Source organism: Syngnathus acus, chromosome 4, assembly GCF_901709675.1.
Source record: "Syngnathus acus chromosome 4, fSynAcu1.2, whole genome shotgun sequence".
Lineage (NCBI taxonomy): Eukaryota > Metazoa > Chordata > Actinopteri > Syngnathiformes > Syngnathidae > Syngnathus > Syngnathus acus.
The window spans coordinates 5,432,187-5,455,729 of record NC_051090.1 but is presented as its reverse complement, the minus strand read 5'-3'; the positions used below and the strand labels follow the sequence as shown (position 1 = coordinate 5,455,729).

The window sequence follows — 23,543 nt, the reverse complement described above, 5'->3', positions numbered from 1 at the left end:
TACTGTTGGAATTACAGTGCTGTTGTGACAATACCTGAAGTAAAGGACTTTTTATGCTAAAAAAATAGACATTATTAAGATCTTACTATTATTACAGCACCTTTGTATTTTTTTACAAAAATGGCCTCATCCAGTGGTGAAATTATGAATGTAGACAACTTCGAGTGAGAAATTGTATTTCTCCCCTCGAGCAGCCATACAGTCGGCTTTACCTCACTGGTGACGTCACCAGGCGCGTCTCCGACTGGCCAGTGGGCGTGTCCTAAATTCAGGATCACCCATTCATAAATACCTTCAAGCCATTTGAAGAATCTCCACATTCAAAAGTGCTCATTCCAGACTTTGCTGTGGTTTTCCCCCTCCGCCCCTGGCCGGACCACGCAGGTAGAGCAGGTGAGTGCTGATGTGGATGAATGCCTTTGATGCCGAGTGTGTACATCGCTGCATTCAGGCAATGAGACCCCGCTGTGTCAGCGATTAAGTCCATTTGGCTATGATTCGGTTTTCTTGGATCTAAGATGCTCTTTAAATATCAGCTGATTCACAATCGATCACTATTGCTGAAACATGGCTGCACCATAAACAACTGACCGTCATAGATGCACACTACACACTAAATAATACGATGCACGTTGTCGGTATGATTCATACACTATGTATGAGTAGCCTACATTGGATTCACATTCTAAATAAGATCAACATAATTGCAGCAATATTTACCATCAAATATTTTTCAACTGTACAGCTGATTACTTTGGTAAACGTAAAGGTTCTTCTCATATAATAAATAAAAAACAAGTTCATGGAAGAAAAAAGTAAAACAATGAAAAAATGCCTATTACAAGTGCAGTTATTGGACATTTATTTATTTATTTATTTATTTATTTATTTATTTATTTATCCATATCTAAAAGATTGACATCAGTGTGTGCTGCTGGTTTGGTTAGCAACAGAGTTCAAATGGGTCATTTTAATATCTGAGACGTGAACTGTGAAATCACTCTAAAAACGTGTCGAGAAGGGATCAACCCTACTTGGGCCAGTTTGACCCAACTTATTCATGTAACCTAAAAAGTTAGGTTAAATGAATCATTCACAAAACAACTCAGGTTGGTTGTGGCTAACCTTATATATACGTACCACCATGCCAGACGTTTTAAAATGAATAATACTCTACATTCTCGTGGCAATCAGTTGGACCTGCCTGCTATCTCCCAGGTGCATTTTCTTACATAATGTCTAACTTGACATTTAAGCGATGGTTTTGCTGCTTTGTTTTGCTCCTGGCCATACCGCCACGCTGTCCTGTTGCTTTGAGGCCACTGGGACAATGCTGCAGGAGGATGGTGGCAGGGGGGGTTGGGAAGCCGGAGGCGGATTCTCTCAACGCACACGCGCACACACACTTCTGATGCTACTGCTCCTTCTGCGCACTGCCCTCCATCAGGGGTGAGACACAGGAAGCAAGCAGGAAGCTTATTGACAGGCTACGAGCATCGGGTTGTGTTTACAGGCTCTGGTGCTGAAGTTGCTGCAGTGAGTAGCGGGCATGTTGCTTCTTCCATGCTGTGGTGAGTATCCAGGTTGTGTGGGTACCGTGTGTGTGTGCATGAGTGAGTGGGCGTTTGGTTGCTGCAGTAGCAGGATTAATGGCCATGATCTGAAGGAGCCAGCCCAGGCACAGCAGCAGCAAGCAGCAAGCAGCAGTGGACCTCAGCTTCTGATTAGTAGCAAGAGCTTGTGTTTCTGTGATGGGGAGGTTTGTGCCGGAATGGTGGATGACGATTTACGCAACACAGATGCTTTGTTTTTCTGTTTGGTCGGTGATTAAACGCATGCATGAGCGGCACGTGAGGGACGCACTTGGATCTGCTCACAGTTTGAATTTTTTGTTTTTTTTACAGAAGATTGCCTACACAGCAGCATCAGCAATCATTCTTCTTGTGTTTATTATTAACGTGACTTACAGTAGCACGATAGTCAACAGAAAAAAAAATCCTAGCCAGGAAAATTGCAATTTTGCAATTTTTTGTGCAATTTTGAAAGTGCTGTTTATTGCTCACACTTGACTGAGTCCAAGTTCACACAGTGATTGCCGATCACAATGTTTTGGTATGCACATTAATCGAGGATCATCCAATGTGACTTAATTGGTCTGAAGTTTTCTTTCATTTCTTCATGATGCGATTTAGCAAAAATCAGTTCCGCCTTATCGAACAAATCCTTCACGAACAATTAATCGACTAATGGATTATTACTCCCGTCCCTAATGTGGTTCATTTCTATATAGGTCACAAAGATGATAGATGGAATCCGTCCATTCAGGTTATCATGCTCAGTTCATTTCTTACTTCCACTCGGATCATCAACAGCGGCTCTCAGCGTTCACGTGTAGCCGTCATTTCTCGTTAACTTCCTTGATTTGATGCAAGCAAAGGATTGTGGGTATAAAGTGGCGATAAAAGGCTGTTGTGTGTTGATTTTTGTGACTTGATGAGCAGCTCCCGTTTCCTTCCTGTTGTCTCTCAGGGGGACTCCATAGTTGGCCTGGACCATGAGCTATGAGTCTACCGTCTGGAACATCCTACCAGAAAACTCCACTGTAAGTCTGGTCCCATGTGTTTGTACGTTTGGTTGTTAATAAACAACTTCCTGACCTGGAGCCGGCTTTAGTAAATCAGTGATCCGAAGTTTAATTTCCCCGCACAAAGAAACAAAGACGACGATGTGTTCCGTGTGATGTATTTAATCGTATCCCAGGAGGTGCCGCTCGAGACGGAGGAGCAGCAAGATGGCTACGTGCTTCTCCTGGTGATCTTGTCCATCTTCCTGGTGGGGACGTTGATCTTCGTCTCCATCGTCCTCATCACCTGCCGCCGCTGCTGCCGAGGAGGAGGTCAATGCTGTGACAGGTATGAAAAGGAATTTTTTTTTTTTTTCAAGGGGGAAAGCTTTTCCAACATTGCTCTACCCTTAACAAGATTTACATTTTTTGGTTAAGAACTTGTCACACGTTCAACATGTTTGACTGGTTCACATGCAAGTGCTTCCTTCAAGATATCACATTTATTAAATATGTCGACTTACATAATAGATGAGGCTCATTGGAATTGCATATGAAGCTTCCTTCACAACAATCCCAAATGCGTCTTTAGTGCGGTTACCTCACGAGCAGACATTCAATCGTTATTGCATGTTGTTTACAATTGGATGTTTTTTTTAAATATTTCACTGAAGCATACATTATCACCCACACTTAAAAGATGAGAGCAGCAGATAAACAGAATATGAAGCTGCCAAAAGGCAAGGAAAAGATTTGGCGTGAGAGCTGCACACAATCAGCCAGACTGGTACAAATGACGAGTGAAATGAGATTTCATCGCACCCGATGGCGGTGATTAATACCCCCCACGCCCGCCCCACCACTCTCTGCTCTGTGAGACACACACGCAGAACACACATTTCCACACTGATATGAAAACTGTGGGAGCCACACAGGAAATGAAAGACAAGAGGAAGCTGAGATCTGGAATGACACACATACGCGCCCACATGCACGAAGCCCAAAGCTCTGCACCAAGGAATTCGACGGCGGGAAATGACAGAAAAGGGATTTCATTCTCTTTTCTCTTTCTCATAAAGCAAATGGCAGGCATGGGATTTCATTTGGATGGAGCAAAGCAAACAAAGATGTTTTAACCAAACACCATGTATGTGACTAAAGCCTTTTGTTTTTATTTTGTTATACTAGCATGTACTCGAATTATTTCAATGGAAAATTATTTTGGGCACTTTTCACACACAAGAACTTATTGAGATAGAATTCATACTGTATATTTCAGATTTTTACACAATCGCAGTATCCGAGTTGCTGTCCTCACATTTGTCGTTACTGTGACTTTGAGTGTATATGGCTTTAAAAGGCGGAGCCTTGTCTGGTGAGTGACATGGGTGTCATTGAATGATGTTGCATGAAATTGATATGCATCATCGATAGTTTTCTTCAATTATATTAATTATTAAAAATATTATAAAGCAACAATATGTAAGTTATGATGATGTATCGTTGATGGTTTGCTATCATGCCATCACTACATATTTTTGGCATCACATCTCACTATTTTCTGTTTATGATTGCAGTGTTATAGTGCCGCACAGATGAATAAAGCCAAACTACACTTGAACGCAACCCGAGTTGTGGATAGATGTGTGTGTCGGGGAAACGTCCAAGTTAATAAAGCTCTCTCTAACTGACATCATTTAGCCCCTCTCGGAGCTATTTTTCACACAGGCAACCGAGGCATCAGCTTCGGTATTTGTCCCTCTGGCTTGATCTGAAAACAAGACAGAGCTGTGTAATGCATTTAAATGTTGTTGTTTTTTTGTGCCGCAGTGGCAGCGATGATGGCGAGAAAACCACCGCTACATACACGGAGGAGTCTCAGCCCACCCATGGTAAGCGTGGGTGATGCTGTGTGTGTGTGTAGGGGGTGTACAGTGATTGATAGACGGAGGAGTGATGGAAGAAAGATGTCTACGGAGATGCTTTTATCATGTCAGCAGAATGTCTAATGTATTCAATTTAACCCCAAAAAAAAAAAAAAGATTTTTCGAGCGAGTCGGTTAAAGCGCCCGCACGGGTCTTACAACGCATTCTGATATTCTGCGGACTATTGAATGTACTCTATCTCTGCAGAAAATGATTTAATAAAAGGCAGTGTGAAACTGCTTTTCTCAGGCATTTTTTATGAAGGAGTTTTAGCACTCAGCAAGCAATATATCAGATGGTTCCCGTCGGAGAAATGATCAAACAACCGCAATCACTCGGGGCAACATTTCTTCTTCATTTTTGTCTTTGGGTAGAAATCACTATCAGGGTGGATGAGTCCGACTGCCTGTCAATGGCTAGCTCTCATGACCAGGAGACAGAGCGCTTCCTTTCTACGGGAACCATGGGCCGACGTGTTTCCTTCAATGAGGCGGCGCTATTTGATCACGGCAAGAAGGCCCAGGAGAAGGGTCGCAGGTTCGATTCCTTTTAAATTCAGCTCTCGGTCTGCATGGCGAAAGCATAAACTGGCTTGTCAGAGTCCAGGGTTTCATGTTGTTTCTGCGCCACAACTTAGACATGCTTTCGGTGGATCTAAAGTTTAACATACTTTCAGCCACCAAAAAAGACAATGCCCAAATTTGAAATTCTGAATTCCAGATACACTCTGACTGAAGGAGACTTTCACCACCTTAAGAACGCGCGGCTAACGCACCTCCACATTCCGCCCCCGGCGCTCAAGATAGTCACCATCCATGAGTGCGACTCGGCGGAAAACACCATCGCTATGACAACGCGCCCCGTCGCCAAGTCGGCGCTCTCTATCTTCCAGGTGACTCTCCCAAATGGTTCCTTTAGCCCCGTTGCCATATTGCGCAACCTCCTCCAACCCATTTACCTCCCACTGTGATGATACATTTTGTAACGCAATATTTAGAATCAAAAAAGCCTCACAGTGTGTTTGAACCTCTTTCAGCCCATGCTGTGTCCCCTGCCGCAAACTGCACTGACCAGCTTGAGCCCCAATTCCAGCTCTGCTCTCCCTGGAGACACCCTCAATTCAACTGTGGTGGACGCCAGTTTTAGTCCTTCTGCTAAGACTAACGGAGGGTCGGTAAGTTACCTCCAAGTATTTTATACCTCATACATCTGGAGGTCTTGTGGAAAAACAGTAGATTGTCACCATTGCTGCTTTCCATCTTCAGATGGAGATGATCGCAGGAGGGTCCCGGGGCCGAGGAAGCAGCTTGAGCACGGGAGGAGGGACAGCCCCCGCCACCACCGTCCCTCCTGTGAGCAGCGGTCCAGGAAGCCAAGGCACGGTACAGCAGTTCTTCACAAAACTACGGCGCCACGCAAGTCTGGAGGGCGCCAGTCCCTATTTCAAAATTAAGAAATGGAAGCTGGACAGCAACCAGAGAGCTTCAAGTCTGGACATGAGAGGTAACAAACTGAAGTAAAAGAAAGACAGAAGCTATACTGTCCAAATATTGATCATGTGACTCCAATTTATCTTCTGAATTTAAAGCAAAAAGTTATTATTTTTACCCACTCCATGAAATAAGTTGTGGGTGAACCATGGTGCCACGGTAATAAACTGCGAGAGCTGCTCTGGCTGCTCTGATATGCACAAACACACGCAAGACAGATGGCTCGATGACTCAACGTTTGCTAGTTCCAACTCAATTTAAACCCCCAAGTGAATCCTCCCTGCCATCATGCATACACTCACACACTTTCTACTACTGGATCAGTTTTTCCATCACACCAAGACTCCAAAGATGATCTCAAAATCTTCTTCAGATGCCTTAGCAGCTGATGCTATATTTATACGGAATTAGATATCATTTCCCAACCACCTGTCACCAAACTTTCCGTGTGTTTGTCATGAGTCAGGCTCACCGAAGCGAAGGCAATTCCAGCGTCAACGGGCCGCCAGCGAGAGCATGGACCAGGACGACACACACCACATTGACCTCATCCAGTACATCGCCCGCAGTCAAGACATCGGCTATTGTCCCGGCCGGCCCGTGCTCCCCGCTCCGTCCGCACCGCCCCCTTCCCTCGGCAGGTATCTTTAATTCCCTTGCCATTCATCCTGTCCACTGCTTTGCTTCGCAATCATTCCGCCAAAAATGCTCGGCGTTCTGCGTTCCAGTTCCTCCACAAGGGTTCACTAAATACTGTGCTACTCAGCTAAGTGTATGGACATGCCAAGGCAGCCATTGCAAGCCATAACAGTCATTCCGTGCTCTGTGAAAACAGCCGTGTCGTCGAGGATAGTGATATCTTCTGACATTTTTGCGTTTCCTTTTCCTCTTTAACTGTGTGCAACCACAGGGTAGAGGTAGAGGTGATGGTGGAGCCCATCTGCAGCCATACCGGACCAGGGGTGATTGGCTTGTCCCCTGATCCCCAAGATGAAGCTCTTTCCCTGGGGACAAGGGAAAGCTCTGAGCCTCTGGCGCTTCAGGATCCCCAGACACTTTACCGAGACATTTGGACCTTACGTGCATCACTAGAACAATACGCTGCCTCTGACCATAGCAGCAATAACGATAGGAACTCTGTTTGCAGCGATGCTGACAGCGTGTGTACAGAAAAAGAAAAGGAAGAGCTCCCCAGCTTTTCATCCCAGGATTTAGGAGATGAGCCAGAAGGTGTCGAGGATAACAAGGAGTCTTTGGTGTACATAGATGAGACGCTGGGGGAAAAGAGTGTAAGAAGTCGGAAACAACAAAGTACCGAATCGGAGCGAGGCGGGAGCGATGGTGAAACGTCTACGCGGAAATTGCTGCAAATGGACAGTGGCTACACTTCAATAGAGGCCCCTTCTCGTGGTTCTGAAGATTTGCGGATGTTTGGAAGCAGCAGTCCGAAGGAGAGAACGGCCCATGAGAAGAGGAATCGTTTCACCAAGGCGGGAAAATCTGGCACGATTGGTGAGAGCTTTGAGTCGCACCTCTATGAAGAGGAGCCAGACGAGCAATTGCTGGGCGCCATTGGGGGAGTTTCCACAGAAACCGATGTTGGTCCACAGAGTTGGTTTCCATACGGTCAGATGATCACCCCACGGGACGCCTCGCACCCTCCAGCTCAACCCGCAAGCCTTCATCAGAGAGACTACAGCATCGATGAAAAAACCGATGCGCTCTTCCATGAGTTTCTCCGTCATGACCCTCAATTTGACCAGCAGGAGTCGCCGCTGAAGAAACATCGCTCTCGAATCCATCTTCGAAAGCAGTGGCAGCGGCACAAACAGTGGAGCGACCCCGGTGTCAGACACTTCCATTCCTCTTTCGAGAGACAACGAACTCCACTACGAAGGGGTGACAGTGTTAACTGCCCGATGGAAACCAGTTACCATAGCATGCTCCCCCGCATTGTCAGCGCACCGGACGAGGAGACCAGCGACGGCAGCACCCCTGAAACTCCAAAGATAGAAACCACAGCTAGCGACGTTGCAGAGAAAGGTTCCACCGAAGACCAGATATCATCAACGCATCTTCAACCATCCGTCCCTGACAAAGACGAAGGGCAGAGTGAACGTCCAGAGACTCAAGACGACAGCAAACCACCCGGACACCCCTTAGAACCTTTCGACGAGCGGTCACCCATTCAACCACCGGACTCCTCTGGCTACGGCCCACAAACCATCACGGCAGAACTCACGGACAAACTGACCGCTACTCTAGACGAGAGGCTCTACACGAGCCTTCGAAGGACCAAGGACACTGCGACTGAGTGTTTGACGGTGACGGCTACCCATGTTTCTCCAGACCACAGTCCAGTGTAGCTCCATTCGTCTTCACGGTCCAGCCCATAGCTGCTGATTCATGGCTCACTTTTGATGATTCACAATGAATTTCAAATCAGATGAACGAACCAACCAGACGGTACAGTTCAGTTTGGTTTGTTTTGGTAATGTTTGGTACAATAAACGTTTATTTGGACAGATTATTCGAATGTTACCCGTAATTAAAGAGTCTGGTGCTGCATGCATATGCAAATGAGGCAATTGCTATTCACGGTAGTTTTTTAATGGAACCATTTTTTGTCTTCCGTTGTCACACAGACGTTACGAGCATCTGTGAAGCAATCAGATGGCGGTGTGTAGCTCCACCCTGGTACTATCGAACAATTCCGAACTTTTTTGTAACAACTTTGAGGGTTGAAATCTCAAAACAGAGCATCATACTAAATTGAATCAAACTGTATCGCTTGGTGGTAATTTAAAAGTCTTAGTTTTCTCATTTTCTAGGTCATTTGTGAAATTATTTGAGTCGAAGGTACGGTGAACATTCTTTTTTTCTGTTCCTGTCTTTTAGAAAGTAATGTTATGTTATGCTAATCCGCTATGTGGCAAGTAAAGTGGTACATGTGTACACTAAACTGTAACAAAATAATATTATAAATTAAGTTATTTTATATCTATTTATATGATTTATTTTCATTCAACAGGAGTTTACCTTTAAAAAATGTGTTTCATAGACCCAAATATAGAATATCTTCCGGCATGGCGTTTCAAGTTAAGCTAGTTGATCGGATGACTAGTTTCCCTAATCATTAGTTGGGACTCTCACATTCTTTCACTGGGTTTGTACTTTATGTAAACTGACACGAGTCACAAGTATCAGTTGCATTTGAAAACACTGACATTTTCCATGGCTAGCTAGCTAGCTATCAAACGCACAGAAAAACACTGGATCTTTTTCAATACATGGTGTTCCGATAGAATAGTTTAGTTTGTAAACCCTCTCAGAATCTTCTTCATTGTTGTTATTCATAAGTAGCTAAATATATTTTTGTATGTGCTTTGCGTGTGAACGTGATAGACATGCCAATCCGGTTTTTTAAACAACACAGGACTGTACTGTAGGGTCTAGTCCTGGTCTTGTGGAAGTTTGCAGTTTTTGTGTTAGCAGAGAGATAAAAGTCCTCGCTCTCACCACGGATGTTTGTAGTTTTTGCTGGATGTCTCTGAAAGGCATGACTTCTTGTGCATGCGGCTCAACAGAAAGGACTTCATTTGCCTTGCATTTGACATCTTTGGTTTTCCCGTCGGCGTCTACTCGTCTACTCCTGAGAAAGATGCCAGCAGATCAGAAGCCTGCCAACTTACAATGCACCCAATAGCCAATCTTTTTTTTTTTGCTCCTTGATCGCTTTGTTTGAATCTAAGCCTGTTTTGATGATAGCACACGATTCCCCGAGGGGTTTCCTGACTCATGAGCGGAGAAGGGAGCCTCTGCAGAGCGTGGTGTTGAATATAAATTTTAACAGCAGAGGGGAAGCCCTCGTTTTTAGTCTCCATTTCTTTTTGAGTCTGTTGCATCGTGGTGCATTTGCAGTTCAGATCTGACGGATTCCCTGAAAGTCAAGATTCAGCATGTTGGTACTTAAATCATCATTTTGGTTATGCTAATAAAAACGAATCACGTTCTACTGAATTGAACGCTCACATGAACAGATGAGTGTTAACTGCAAGTGTTTGCTATGAGGTAGAGTTTTTGATGAAAATATTGTGGGCCATTGGCTGACGACCAGTTTAGGGTGTAGGGTAAAATCAATCCCAAGATTTGACTGTTTACAATATTGGATAATATACTGCAGAGATTAAATAAATCTTACTGAGAGTTGTGTTGTTGTTTGTGAGTGAATGTATTTTGAGAAGTGAAAAATAGCCGTCCTGGCAACTTCCTGTTCGTGACATGCCAAGACTTCCATGTAATCAAAAGCCCTTTAGACATTTCGAATGCGCCACTTTGAAAAACTGTTGTCACCAGTAAAATGGCAGAATGTAAACGCAACACAATTAATCCATCATGTGACATGTACCTTACAATGTTTTCAGTCATTCCTGTGTTGCATCTTTACATGAAATCTTTCATAAACCCAAAGTAAAAATAAAATTGTGATTGTTTTCTTGGACTGCTGAAGAATAAGAGTGACTCTTCAGTGAAAAGCATAATGCAATCTTGTGGAGAGAACGTACAAACAAGCCAAACCAATCACTTCACCTCCTCAGGAGAGGAAATAAATGAGCCTCGTCTCTCTCTTTGATTGGGCTCCATGGTGAGGATGATGCTCCTTTTCCAGGCGGCCCAGATTAGATCTTGAGTCTGAGTGGACTCACGGGCTCATTAGGGAAAGAATGGCGCTGATGGAAGGAAGTGATTTCAAATAAGTAGCTTGCGCAGCAGCCTTATTAATTTTTATCTACTTTTTTAAAATTTATTTATTTATTTATTCTAATTTTATCGCTTCAGAACATGTAGCAATAAAATGCTTAAAATGTCAGAAATGGACCATTTTCAGGTTGTAACCTTCTTAATTTTGGTCTGTTCGGCTTGTGGTTGGTTGTTTGAACAGGTGTTCCCTCTGACGGCAATGTCACACCTGCCCTAAAACAAACAAACCACAGAGATTTATCCTTTTTTTTTTTTTTTTTTAATTATAATAAAATTGGGCTCCTGAAGTGCAGTGCGTTTGGTAAGTAGCTGTAAACAAAATTAACCAGAAAAACTCTTTAGGACACCGGAACAGGTTTGTCAGTGTATGAGTCTGAGCTATTTGGAAAGTTTTTTTTTTTTTTTTTGTCAAGATAGAATTTCCACCACAGGTATTTATTAGTACGTGTGTCAGACTGGTGTTCCCAAAACTAATATGAGAACTGCGTCATATAATGTAATCATTATTCCGGGAACTCCATTCAAAAGTGTTACACGTCCCTTCTGGAAAGCACGAATAATTTCGGCGTTCCCCACTTTATCTACGCCAGTCCGCCCACGCGTCGCACAAAAAAAAAAAAAACCGCACACATGAATGAACACGTATTCTTCTTCTTCTTCCTCCTCCTTGCAGCACCCCCCTCTCCACCCCAAAGAAATGCTTTTAGGAAAATCCACCATCCTCCTTCTCTCCTCCACTCACCCACGCAATCCTATCGTCACCCCACACCACCGTTCTCAAGAGATTGCCTTTCTCGGATGTGCAAAAAATATGAAATAAAATAAGAAAGAGAGAGAGACGCAGATGACTCACCGGCTTTCCTTGTTGCTCCCATTGGGTGATGTGAAACATTTGAATTCTCACCTTCTCGGTTGGGACTGAAAATCTCTTCGAAAACCCATATAAAGGAACATGCAACATTGACATTAAAACAAAAATGACATTTCACACTCGTGCAAAAACTCTTTCTCTCTCGCACACACTACAAAAAAACTCCCATGCATGTAACACGCATGCACCAAAATCACTCTCACCCACAAATAAACATCTGAATTACAATTTAGAAAAACTTTCACATATACCTCCATGAAAAATTTTGAAAATCCAGAGTCGTATGTGCATTTGGGATGTTTTTTTTCAGTGTAAGAGGAAATGTGTGAAATGTTTTTATAGAAAACCTTATCAAAACAGCTTTTGCTGTCATAGAAGATGGTGGAGACAAATTTCAAAAGCCAATTATGCAGCATTGTTCCCTCGCGTCCTAACCACTCTCTTCACCCACCCCCTCCCTCCTTCAAAAAAGAAATCCTACTACCACCTTCCCGTCCTTCTTTATCTCTCTAGGGAACTTCAAAGTTCCGGTCCAATTTATTGCATGTCTACTGTGACGGCTTGACAGCCACACACACCCCCACGCGGCCTACCGGTTAATTAAACCCTGGTGAGATACAATGACTTGATGGCACAAACTGTCAACTTGCAGAGAGCTTATTAGCTTCTGCTATCTCGTGTTGCCATAACCCTAAAAGCCTCATTTATTCTCTTTGGTCCAAATGCTTTGTTAAGTTCGTCTGCCGTTCTGTCTGTACGACTGGAAACTGTGGGCGAAGCGATGAGATTTTGCAATGTAAACTCAGCAGAGCAGGCTTCAACATGTGATCCGATTATAACGTCCTTAGACTGGCATGTGGGCCTTTGCCAGATGTTCTTCTCGTACACTCTGTTCCTGGTTACATTTTACAATTGTGTTTGTGATCAGGAAGCTGAATTTGTTTAGAGCTACAGCAGCCATCCAGAATTCTTCCTTATGAGAATCAAATTTTCCGGCCTACGAAGGGACCATCGAATTTGGACACGATTAAAGTCTAGCCGGTTAAATGTTCTGAGATGAATCTAAAATGCCGGAAATCATTTTAGACTCGTTAGACTTTCTTACGTATGTGTATGGTTGATTAGGCCCCATAACTGTCTTCCCCGTTCATATAATACTATCTTAGTGTCGCGCGCACAAGCTAGCAGCTAGCATGCGCGCACAAGCATTTTGACTCCGTGTTTGACATGCACAAACTTGGCCAATAAAGCTGATTCTTGATTCTTCTTCTTTATTTGCTAAGAGTGCATGCTAGCTGCTAGCTTGTGCGCGCATGCTAGATGATTAAAGCTCACTTAATCAGCGCTAACAAGTGTTCTTTGCGAGCAAATCACTGCCCGGTGCCTCTTTCTCTCTTCGCCTTCGTTGCAGGGAGGGGGTCTCAGCAGCGGGTTTACCGATTAGGGAGATCCATAAATATGCAATCAAAGCGAGAAGCTCATTATCACCCTGCCCGTCCGATCCGGTGCCGTCACCTCCAAATTCACACCGTTTGTAAAAACAACGGCACCTCGGCCGACAAAGGGTCGTCGCGTGAAACGGAAATAAAACGAAGAGGTGAAATCTCACAGTTAGCGCGAGTATGCCAATAAGCTGACTGCAGCAGAATGACTCACCCTGTTGCTATGGTAACCTAAAGACATGCGCTCCTAATGTGCAATTTCAAGCGGCCTGTTCGGCAAGCAGGCAGGCAGGCAGGCAGGCAGGCATTCGACGGGGGTTGTTGTGATGTAGCGTTTTCGTAAACCAATGTGGAGAGGGGTTATTGAGGGCGGCGTGGGCGTGCGTGCGTAGGTGTCGCGGCACCCAAAATAAATAATGAAATAAAAAGTATCAGCAGAGATAAAGCGCTCGACCAATGAAGGGCATTGTGTATTGAATTGCTGCGAGTGGGTGTTAAGCTCGGATGGCCTCGATAAGTCAAAACCACACAGGACAAAGTCTGGCCTCTCACCTTCTTCATTATAAGTTTTTATTGCTGCAGGAATTCTTGCGTTCCCTTCTCACACATTCATTTCCATTACCCTGAAGCACAATGACGCATTCCTTTATAAGATATGTAACCTCCATCTTTTTTTTTTTTGTTGCTCACTGTCATTGAAACGCAGCGTGTTATATGTGTTTAAATTAGCATTTCATGCTAGTTGTAAATCTGCAAGCCTAGACTGCAGTTACTACAGTTACAAATACTAAAAATAAAAATGCACAGACAGTGAATGTGGAGGCTGGACAACATCACTCTCACATGTTGTTGTTGAAGCGTACAGTACGACAGTCGAGCTATTCCGTGATCCAAAAATGAAAGGGAATGTTTTCAGCGCGGCCGAGGCAGGAGACAAGCAGACGAGCGAAGAGACATAGAAATGCCCCGGTGTTTAATTTAATTTGCTCCTGTGTGGACACGCGCTCTCTTCCTGGCTGCTCGTTTGTTACGCTCGGCGCTGCGAAGAAGAAATGTTCCAATAGAGAGGCTAATGCAATAAAACAAAATGGGACGGTAAATAAATACAGTGGTGTCTTAACTTATGAGTTTCCGTGACCACGCCTGGAACGCGAAACACTGAATCGAATTGTACGTATTAATCGTATAAATCGGTATAAATGGGAACGATGTGAAAGATTTGTTGTTTCTTTGAATTTAATTAACCTGAACAGTTTGGAAATTTAGTATTTCCATATGACAAAAGCAACAACCAGACCATATTGAATCGTAACCTCATTGAATCGAATCGTCTCACATGAAAAAAATATCGTTTTTGAATCGTATCAGGGATCCCAAGACTAATCGTAAATCTAATATAAACCCCCAAAAAACATTCATTTAATTATTGTCCCTTTTTTCATTTAGTGACCAATAGGAGCAAAGCAAAAGATGTCACCCCCCCCAAAAAAAAACACACTTACACAAACAAGAAACACTCTTCTGTGTCCCCAATTATGTGGAAACAGCTGTCACCCCTTCACATTTGGTTTGTCATTAATAACATTTCAAGTGGGCAGCAGAAGGGTCAGTGACATAACGTTGGTCTCCCACAGCAGTCACGCAGCTGGCCTACCTTTTGCCAGACACGTTGAGCACAGCATATGGCATGAAAGCAGTGTGAAGACCTTTTGTTTTGGAACAGCTCACACAACATGTCACCACTTAATGTGTGTGTGCGTGCATCTGCGTAAAGTGCTTTTCAAAATGACGCCGTGTCGTGACGCAGGAGGCGTCGAGTGCTCAGGTAAAATTGAGCATTCTGGAAAATAACAGCTCCGTTCGTGCCCTCGTTGCATATCCAGGTGGCGTGTCGTCATCGCCGTCCTTGGCTTTTGTTTCCTTTTCCATTTATTTGATATTACTTTTTTTTTTTGCAAGCAGCAACCCACACTTTTCACTCTCCACTTACCGTACCTCGCCACCTCCACCGTGCACTTACGTAAAAGAACTTTAAACGGCAATTGCACCTGTGACTTCAACGTGATTATTTGGCGAGTGACTCATGGGCTAGCTGGGCTTGCAGGCCTCAGAAAAAAATAAATATTAATAAAATAAATATGTAATATAATATAATATAATAATCAATATATTTCATATAATTAATATAATATAAGTATCTCCGCTATATGACGTTTATGCGATGTACATTTGCGTTCTATTTTGAGTGTCACAGCTGGACTAATTAATATTGCATGAACTTCGGCATGAAGCCTTCTCCTCGTGTTCATAATAATTGACAGTGTGATGCCTAATTAATTCCAAAGATCCATACATTTAAATATTAATCAGCCGACATGCTTATTATAGGTTAGGTCTACCGGTCCCCGTGGCGCCTGGCACCGTGTGAAATTTGTGAATCAAATAGTGCCCCGGCAGTGAGATTGATTTAAACGGGAAGCGAAAAGGAGACTCATTAATCAGACTGTCAATGAATGATTGGAAAAAAAAAAAAAAAGAGGAAACTAAACGTGGGAATGAATCATCTACAAGCAGTTTCTATTCATTTCCATGTCAAGCTCAGGTGGGGATCACATGCTGTTTGAGCAATTTGTAGGGAATTCAATGAGCAGTTGAATACAAAGAAGCGCCCACAAATAAGAGCTGTATTTTGCCAGCAAAATGATGTTTAAATTGCATGTACAAATAGTCCATTCAGCCTGCATTTGAATTGATTTATGTATCCAGTGGTGTTGTTCATGCAACAAAAGCCTCAGCTACGCCTCAGTTGCCATGGCAACTGCTGCCAGCTGGAGCATCAGCACTTGTGTCATCAAAAGAGGCTTTATGGTGAACACATCCTTTTTGTTTATTTCTTTTCTCATCTGGGCTGGCTGCTAGTAGATTTCAGTGTTGGTGAAGCAGCATGCGGCTCATTGCCCAGTGCTCAGCTTTTTGTGGAATGAAACCTCTTAATCAGGTTAACACTTCTTAGGTAGCACATGAGAGTAAAAACACTCCTGCTACATTCATTTAATATTAACAGGATACACAATCAGGATACAAATAGTGTATTATTAATTAGGTGGTATCGACTTAGCTAGCTAGCTGCTGCTTAGTGCTTCCCCCTCCAGCCCTTTATTTGCTTTTTTATGGATTTGCGCTGACTCATATTTGTGCCCCACTCCAGACGCCGCCGTGTTTGTCATCTGGTGCAAACACAACGTTTTTTTGTACTACTCAGTCGTCGTCTTCCATCTTCACAGAACTTTGTGCTTCAATCCCTTTTGTCAGATGGATGGGTTATTATTGTATGACTCTTGTGTACTCTTGGCCTTTAGTTTGCTTACGTCATTAACTTCATGAGCTCCGGCCCATGTTCCAAATGTTCTCGAATGTTGTAAAGAACATCTGTTTATAGAGCAGCATGCAGATGGAGCCTGACCGGAGGCCAAGTGGCGGCAGCAGTGGTGTGTGTGGGATGGTGGTGGTGGTGGTGGTGGAGGGGCTCCCCTCAGTCACGACTGCCTCGGCATGCCGCTCTCATCGGCAAGTGGGCGGGGAGCCGAGAGAGGTGGGGGTGTTCCAAGATAAAAGTGAAGAGGAAGGAAGGAGGTGGAGGGGCGCAGCTGTAGGAGCAGAGCGTGTTCTGACATTAACCTTGTCCATTAATGAAGCGCCGGGGGGGGACTTTGCATGCACAGGAAGGAAGCGGAGAGGTTGAGGGCGGCGTCAAAGTGGCAGAGGAGGAAGGCCGTCAATCAAAACGAGGCTCAAATTGAGTGGACGCGTGACGCGGCTGCTTTTAACCTCACTGCTCTCTTAACTTTGTTTACACTGTGACGTACGCACTGACGACTTCATTTATTCCCCATCATGTTGTTGACTCAGTTGTACTCCACTTGGAATGTGTTTCATGAATGAGATGACTTGAGGTCAGTGCACAAGAGCTGAGTGGTATTAAGAGCTGCCCCTGAGTGGGAACAACTATTCAAAACACTTCTCAGGATAAACTTTTTCAGATCTAGCTACTTGTGTGCTGATTCATTTGCACAAATTACTTTCTAATGCATTGCTAGGAAGTCACAATGTGCCATCATTTGTTTGAACAGGCCTGCTGGTTTACTCGTGTGGTCCATGGATGCAACCCAGGTCCCTGCAGCAGTAACGGTTTTAGGGTGTTTTTCCAAAGTTAAGTCTGTTTGAGAACTTCAGTCTGGAGTTTAAATGTACTTTCATTGGTTTTGTCTGAGAACGTAGGTTGCCCATAATATAACTCTTTGTTTGTCTCTTCGTACCCTGTGACAAACTGGCAACAATTTTTATTCGAAAGGCCGTAATTGGCGTGGTCACTTTAAACTGGGCGTGTCAAATACTGTTTTCCAATCAGTCAAATGCAACAACTAGTCAGCAAGTGAGGCTAAATTATTGGCAAGGTAAACAGCGCCCTCTTCTGGTACGCTTGAGTGAACGCAAGAACATCCCCCAAGGGGTAGATGGAGGAAAGACTTTACATATTGACAGGTTTTAGCTCCGTAAATTCCATCTAATACTACTTATGAATGCACAATATTATTATTCACATAATATTAGCATTTATTAAATCAGCTTAAGCTAATATTCTGTGGTCGTACTATGAAAGTTGCCTGCTAGCATAATCACAATGTTGACTTTGTACAAAATATACCCAATTTTAAGATTATGTCGCAAAATGTCATTTAAATATGCCGATATGACCCAAACTATTATTTACGATGCCAACCGCCACCGCTAGATGGCAGTAAGATTTTCCACAATATCACCACAAACCTAGCAACCATTCTTCCCACCTGCCCGGTCAGTCAAATATTCGTTTGAGTTGTGTGTCCATTTTCAAATTGGACACAGTGTAGCGTGCGATTCATCACTTTCACTCCGCCCCGTGGATCCCCGCCACATGAAAGGGGGCCCCGATACGTGCAAAAGATAATACATTTGAGGGCGCTCCCCATTCCCCGCCATGCTGTATTCATTTGTATGGCTCGGCAGCTGTGATGCAAACCATATGAGTGAATGGGCAGACACCCAGCGAAAGAAACAGCCCACCCACGGCTCGCAGGCTTGCTTTTATTGTCTTTCCCTCCCCTCCCAGGTCAGGCGGCATTCCTTTTTGGGCCTCGGGGATCTCGACTAATGAAGGCAGCCGACATCCTTCACGAGAACTTGGATATTACAACATGTGCTACCTTTAAAAAAAAAAAAAAAAAAAAATGAAGAAAACCATCAAAAGGGAATTTAAAATATGGTGTCGGGCAGCCCTACTGAAAAGAAGGTGAACGAGTGCAGAAGCAGATGTTCGGATCAAATATGACAACATAAGCCTCCTCTTTGGAATCAAACAATAATTCAGTTGTGAGAGGAGAAAAAAAAATTTAAGGGCTCCTTGGTTTCGCAATTGAGCTTTGCCGAATTTGTCTAAAACTAACAAATCCATAGCTAAAATGAAAATTCGAATCAAAACCACCTCTAGGCCCATAAATGCAATCAAAAGAAAATCACGACAGTGACCGAACACATCTTTTTGTGTTGCGTAACATTTTCTTGATTCATTACCACAAAACCGCATGTGTCAGGAGTGCGAAACACTAAGAAGCCCCTGTCCTTAAAAGTCCCTCGTATGACGTCAACTTGTGACATTTAAAGGTCTTATTGTCATTATGCAACCATGTCCTGTGTCCTCGTGAACACCGTAAACAAAACACTATTTTTAAAATTAAATTGTGAAACTTTTGAAATCTCCTGGATTTCTACATAAATGTCCTAAAATGTGATCTTAGCTTCACAACAATTGATAAACAGTTAGCATGTAGCCAGTGTCGCTTCAGTGTACTCCGTCTTTCCCATGCTTCCATTTACCACAAAAGTTGTGGAATCATTGCAACCGCAGCAGTTGGATCAGATAACAGCAAAAGCAGACTGTCAATAAACTGTGGCAAGGCTGGAATGGTTTGAACATTGTAGCCACTTGATTTTAATTACACTTGCAACATGCTGGTTTGAAGAAGTCCCTCGCTTGCAAAGCGTGAGATCACAATCTCTGGTTTCTATCAGAGCAACCGCACGAGGATAAAGAAGAAGGCCGTTACAGTCGGGTCCATAAGTATTTAGACACTGACAGAATTTTGGAGTTTAATCATCTTAAATCCATTGCACTACTACCGTAATTTTCGGACTATAAGTCGCGGTTTTTTTCATAGTTTCGGTGGGGGGGCGACTTATACTCAGGAGCGACTTATATACATATATATGGTTTTTTTCACTTTTTTGGGCATTTTATGGCTGGTGCGACTTATACTCCGGTGCGACTTATAGTCCGAAAATTACGGTATATAAAGAAAATAATCATCATTGAATTAATTTTGGATCTATCTGTAAATGACAAATACATTTCTCCAAACATTTCAACAATCGGATTTAATGCTGCCATTAATAAATCCAAGCGATCACGATGCACTTGTAATTAGTCTAATACGCCCATTTATGAGGTCATGTAGTAAGTGGCCGGCGTCTGGATCATTTCCCGACTCTGGGAATTGAGTCAGCGTCAAAGTGTCGTGCCTGCCCCGTCTTATTACTGGCTGAGAGCAGCACCCATCCCAGCAGCATAATTCCATCTGGGCTAAATATTTATACAGAGGAGGAGGGTGGGGAGGAGGAGGTGTGCGTGGGGGGGGGGGGGGCATCACTTAGCCACAACACATTCATTCACATAAGGAGAGAGAGGCTTCCACAGCAAGTTAGTGTGAGAAGGTTAGCGCCGGAGGAACATCACATCTCGTCCCTGTCGTGACTTTTTTTCCCCCTTTTTAGAAGTACGGCACAAGATGGAGAGCTACGTGGTGTTTGTTGTTGTTATTGCTTTGGGTCAAATTGGGAGCAACCCTGCTAGTGGTAAGTGAATTCTGGCTTAGTGTCCATGAAAAATAACATTACTTATTAAAAAGAACAGATGGAAGAAGCTAATTGATATGCAGGGTTTTCCAAACTTAGGCTCGGGGACCCAAAATGTGTCACAGGGGGATTTTTGTTTGCAGCTCACCGATCAGACAACATTGATCAATGTGATTCATAATTTGTGATTTTTGCAGCTGGGATGTGCTGGCTTCAGCAAAGCCAGCGATGCGACATGGTGCTGATGAGAGGGGTCACTAGAGAGGAGTGCTGTGCGGGGGGCCGGTTGGACACGGCGTGGTCCAACGCCAGCCTGCCCATGAATGAGGTCAGCCTGTTGGGCTTCCTGGGCATCGTTTCCTGTAAACCCTGCAAAGGTAAAAAAAAAAAAAGCAGTTTGTGGAACTTTTTAGGGTTCATCTAGGTTCACTTGAACCTTTGAGTTATGTGGTGATGACACTGGAAGAAAGCAATGAGAACCGGGGGAAGGGTAGAACTTGCCACTACAAAGTACTGATAAAAGTGCTCCTCCCACGTGTTCTCTGATTTAAGGTCATTCATCCTTCAAATTGGAAAGGGAGTATGAACACTCATGGACGAGGAACCTTAATGAACATGACCTTGGAATTCTGTCGCACTTTTTTTTAGCAATTGTTTTTAGGGTTGTGAGATTCCAACTGTATTTAGTCCAGCTTTTGCAGAACTTTCTAAAACCTGAAATGACCCCTGATCGACAAGTTCTCTTCAAAGGTCCTGGGAACAGATTAGCCTCTTTGGTTTTTCTCCGTTCCGCGTAAGATTACGCTTCCAACCGAGCAACCGGTAACGTAGCTCATCTGCTTCGTCTCACGGGACTTAAAACTTTCCGCGAAAGTCATTTGAACTGCTCGGATCGAAGCTCCGCCCTGCCCCCGCCTCTGCGGGAGCTTTGCGTGCAGCCGCTTCACATTGGACATGTTATGAAAACACGCCAGGCCCGCATTCCATCGCCCCTGTGCATGCGTAGCACTTACCAAATGTGTAAATATCAGGCGAGGTTCAAACTTGCGCCATAGTCTGGTTTGTGAAACTAAAGTGACTCTGTGAGTTTGCAAACGCCCCCTTTCTTTCGCAGAGACATGCGAAGACGTGAAGTGCGGCGTGGGGAAAGTGTGCAAGATGAAAATGGGAAGGCCGCAGTGCGTTTGCGCTCCAGATTGCTCCCACATCGGACGCAGGCACGCCGTTTGCGGCAGCGACGGGAGGTCGTACAAGGATGAGTGCGTCCTCCTCCTGGCCCGCTGCATGGGACACCCCGACCTGGAGCTCATGTACCAGGGAGAGTGCAAAAGTAAGCGTTGGCTATTTTTTAGCCGTCTATTTTGCATTTCAACATTTTTGTTGTTTTGATAGAGTCGTGCTCTAACGTGGTGTGTCCGGGGACGCACACCTGCGTGACGGACCAGACCGACAGCGCCCACTGCGTCATGTGCCGATCCACGCCCTGCCCCAAACCGCTGCTTTCCGAGCAGCCCATCTGCGGCAACGACAACATTACGTACCCCAGCGCCTGCCACCTGCGCCGTGCCACCTGCTTCCTGGGCCGCTCCATAGGAGTCCGCCACTACGGCCACTGCAACAGTACGGACGCCTCGAAATATTTTGACTTCTCAAATCGCTTCTCATCATCACACTTGGCTGTGTCTTTTCTCTGCAGGTCCTCCAAGGAAAGCGCACGTGTTCGATGGCAGCGAGGAAAACGCAGTCTAGACGTCGATAAGCGATGACCTCTGTTGTGTTTGCGACAATCATTCCTCAGTTTTGTAGACGATCGATTTGGTATGGAAGCAGTGGCATGGAGGTGCCAGGGGAATGCCAGGGGTGCATAAATTTCCCCCCAAATTGTGATCACTTAGTGGTTTGGAATCCTTGTCCATCTTCAAATTTTGCAGAAATTAACTAGAATCATGCACCATGTCACAATCAAACACATTTTTGCAAATTGTTGGCTCACTTCCGCACTTCTGCATTGTCCACAATGGACAATTGAAGTTTTGCTGTATCAGATCTGGGGAAAAAAAGTGCCATTTAAAATCCCCTTAAAAATATGCTCGTTGTGGTCACACCAAAATTTGGACATAGGGTACTCCTTTTTGGATGCAAAACTTTGAAGGTGTGCATATTTAAAAAAAAATCAATTGCAATGCCACTCTTGCCCACATTGTGGCCCAAAAAGCTACAAAAGGTTAAAAACTGACCTCGTGCACCCAGTGAGCCAAATTATAACCCACGCTACGCCACCCTATGTAGAAAAACACATGACAGTAAGTTTGGGGCAGATGAACACATCAAGAGAGACAGAACTCAGCGGGAGACGTGTTCATATTGTAAATAGAGTCCCGCGACTATTTATTGGAGAAGGTATCAATCACTATTTATGAATTTATCCTAATAACAAAGACATGTATCCTTGGGAAAGATGAAGCAAAAGTGTATTTATTGTGCTTTGTTTTTATTCTTACGACCGCATTTTTTTACGGCTCGCTTTTATGACAAACACAGTTTGTTTTTCCTCATTAAGTTGATGGTATAAAATCCACTGGGCGGGGAGCTGAGACTGAGTTTATAGCTTTGGCAATTTCAAAGCTGCACTCTGATAAAGTTGTTTGTGTGTGTTTTTTAGTAAAGCATTTCATGTTTACACCAACGTTTTGGAAAGCCGCTTTGAGCATTTTTTTCAACCTATTTTGCAAGTAACATTGTTTTCAATGACGAGTTGCATTACCTGAATTGTCTTAGCAGGACAAAAAGTGTATTAAAATATCCAATAAATTCTAAAATAGCTTTCCATAAAAGAAAAAAAAATCCTGCATGGAAACATTCCTAACATTGAACCGTTTTTTTCTTTACCTCCTCTGAGGAACGCTCGCCTTTGTTTTTGTTTTATTTTGTAAATACAAGCTTTTGTAGGACACACTCTGCTCTTGTTTTTTTTTTTTTTTTGGCTGCATTAATTTGATCGGAATTTCCCAAAAGAATGTAGCGGAGAAGATTGACTTAGCCTCGGAATGGACCACAGTAGCCAACACTTGATGTCGCGCCATCAGAGGTGAGTCAGGTTTGTGTTTTGTTGACGACCTCGATAAACTCCCCGAGTCTGTGGTGAAAATCTGAGCTGAGCACACGGACTTGCTGGAGAGGGAGGCCTAATTTAATGAGCTAGACCCAAGGCAAAAAAACAACTTGTTTTGATCTCATCTTGTTACTTAGGCATCCAGATGTGGCTGTCATTTGACCTTCTATGAATGGTAAACACAAACACGTTATGTAGGATAGGCTAACAACCGCACAGTGATTGGAACAAGATCAAGGTGAAGGAATCTCACAGATGCTGAAAATAAACACATTCTGCTATTGAGTCTTAACTTTCAAGTTTCAAGGAAGTCACAAGTGGCAACAAAGAAAATCATATTATGACTTCCAGCAGTGGCGGAGCTAGAGGGGGGACCGCGGGGGCCCCAAACTCCTGAAATATGCTCGGTGTCAGGCCAGAATTGTTTTTC

General features: G+C 43.8%; 2 protein-coding genes across 4 annotated transcripts; both read left to right on the top strand.

Annotated features, from left to right (window-relative positions):
* Positions 1–287: 287 nt before the first annotated feature.
* On the top strand, positions 288–10,480 carry cbarpb (CACN subunit beta associated regulatory protein b). 2 transcript variants are annotated; one of them, XM_037250020.1, is made up of 10 exons: positions 288–393; positions 2,530–2,602; positions 2,761–2,912; positions 4,394–4,455; positions 4,864–5,026; positions 5,210–5,381; positions 5,526–5,663; positions 5,755–5,992; positions 6,446–6,620; positions 6,890–10,480. In XM_037250020.1, the coding sequence occupies exons 2-10, from the start codon at positions 2,555–2,557 to the stop codon at positions 8,343–8,345; spliced, it is 2,604 nt and encodes an 867-aa protein (XP_037105915.1). In that variant the 5' UTR covers positions 288–393; positions 2,530–2,554; the 3' UTR covers positions 8,346–10,480. The 2 variants fall into 2 exon arrangements, with proteins under 2 accessions (XP_037105915.1, XP_037105914.1); XM_037250019.1 differs by lacking the exon at positions 288–393 and adding an exon at positions 423–1,571 and having other exon boundaries at positions 6,890–8,345.
* Positions 10,481–19,800: 9,320 nt separating this feature from the next.
* fstl3 (follistatin-like 3 (secreted glycoprotein)) lies at positions 19,801–22,688 on the top strand. 2 transcript variants are annotated; one of them, XM_037250128.1, is made up of 5 exons: positions 19,801–20,001; positions 20,199–20,378; positions 21,116–21,331; positions 21,394–21,621; positions 21,695–22,688. In XM_037250128.1, the coding sequence occupies exons 1-5, from the start codon at positions 19,935–19,937 to the stop codon at positions 21,748–21,750; spliced, it is 747 nt and encodes a 248-aa protein (XP_037106023.1). In that variant the 5' UTR covers positions 19,801–19,934; the 3' UTR covers positions 21,751–22,688. The 2 variants fall into 2 exon arrangements, with proteins under 2 accessions (XP_037106023.1, XP_037106024.1); XM_037250129.1 differs by having other exon boundaries at positions 19,803–20,001; positions 21,698–22,688.
* Positions 22,689–23,543: the final 855 nt, after the last annotated feature.

Bases quoted from the DNA above. Each gene is read 5' to 3' on its own strand.
- fstl3 (XM_037250128.1), top strand. From the start codon at position 19,935: ATGGAGAGCTACGTGGTGTTTGTTGTTGTTATTGCTTTGGGTCAAATT. The intron at 20,379-21,115 runs GTAAAAAAAAAA...TTTCTTTCGCAG, and splicing joins TTCCTGTAAACCCTGCAAAG to AGACATGCGAAGACGTGAAG. The intron at 21,332-21,393 runs GTAAGCGTTGGC...TTGTTTTGATAG, and splicing joins GTACCAGGGAGAGTGCAAAA to AGTCGTGCTCTAACGTGGTG.
- cbarpb (XM_037250020.1), top strand. From the start codon at position 2,555: ATGAGCTATGAGTCTACCGTCTGGAACATCCTACCAGAAAACTCCACT. The intron at 4,456-4,863 runs GTAAGCGTGGGT...GTCTTTGGGTAG, and splicing joins GGAGTCTCAGCCCACCCATG to AAATCACTATCAGGGTGGAT. The intron at 5,382-5,525 runs GTGACTCTCCCA...AACCTCTTTCAG, and splicing joins CGGCGCTCTCTATCTTCCAG to CCCATGCTGTGTCCCCTGCC.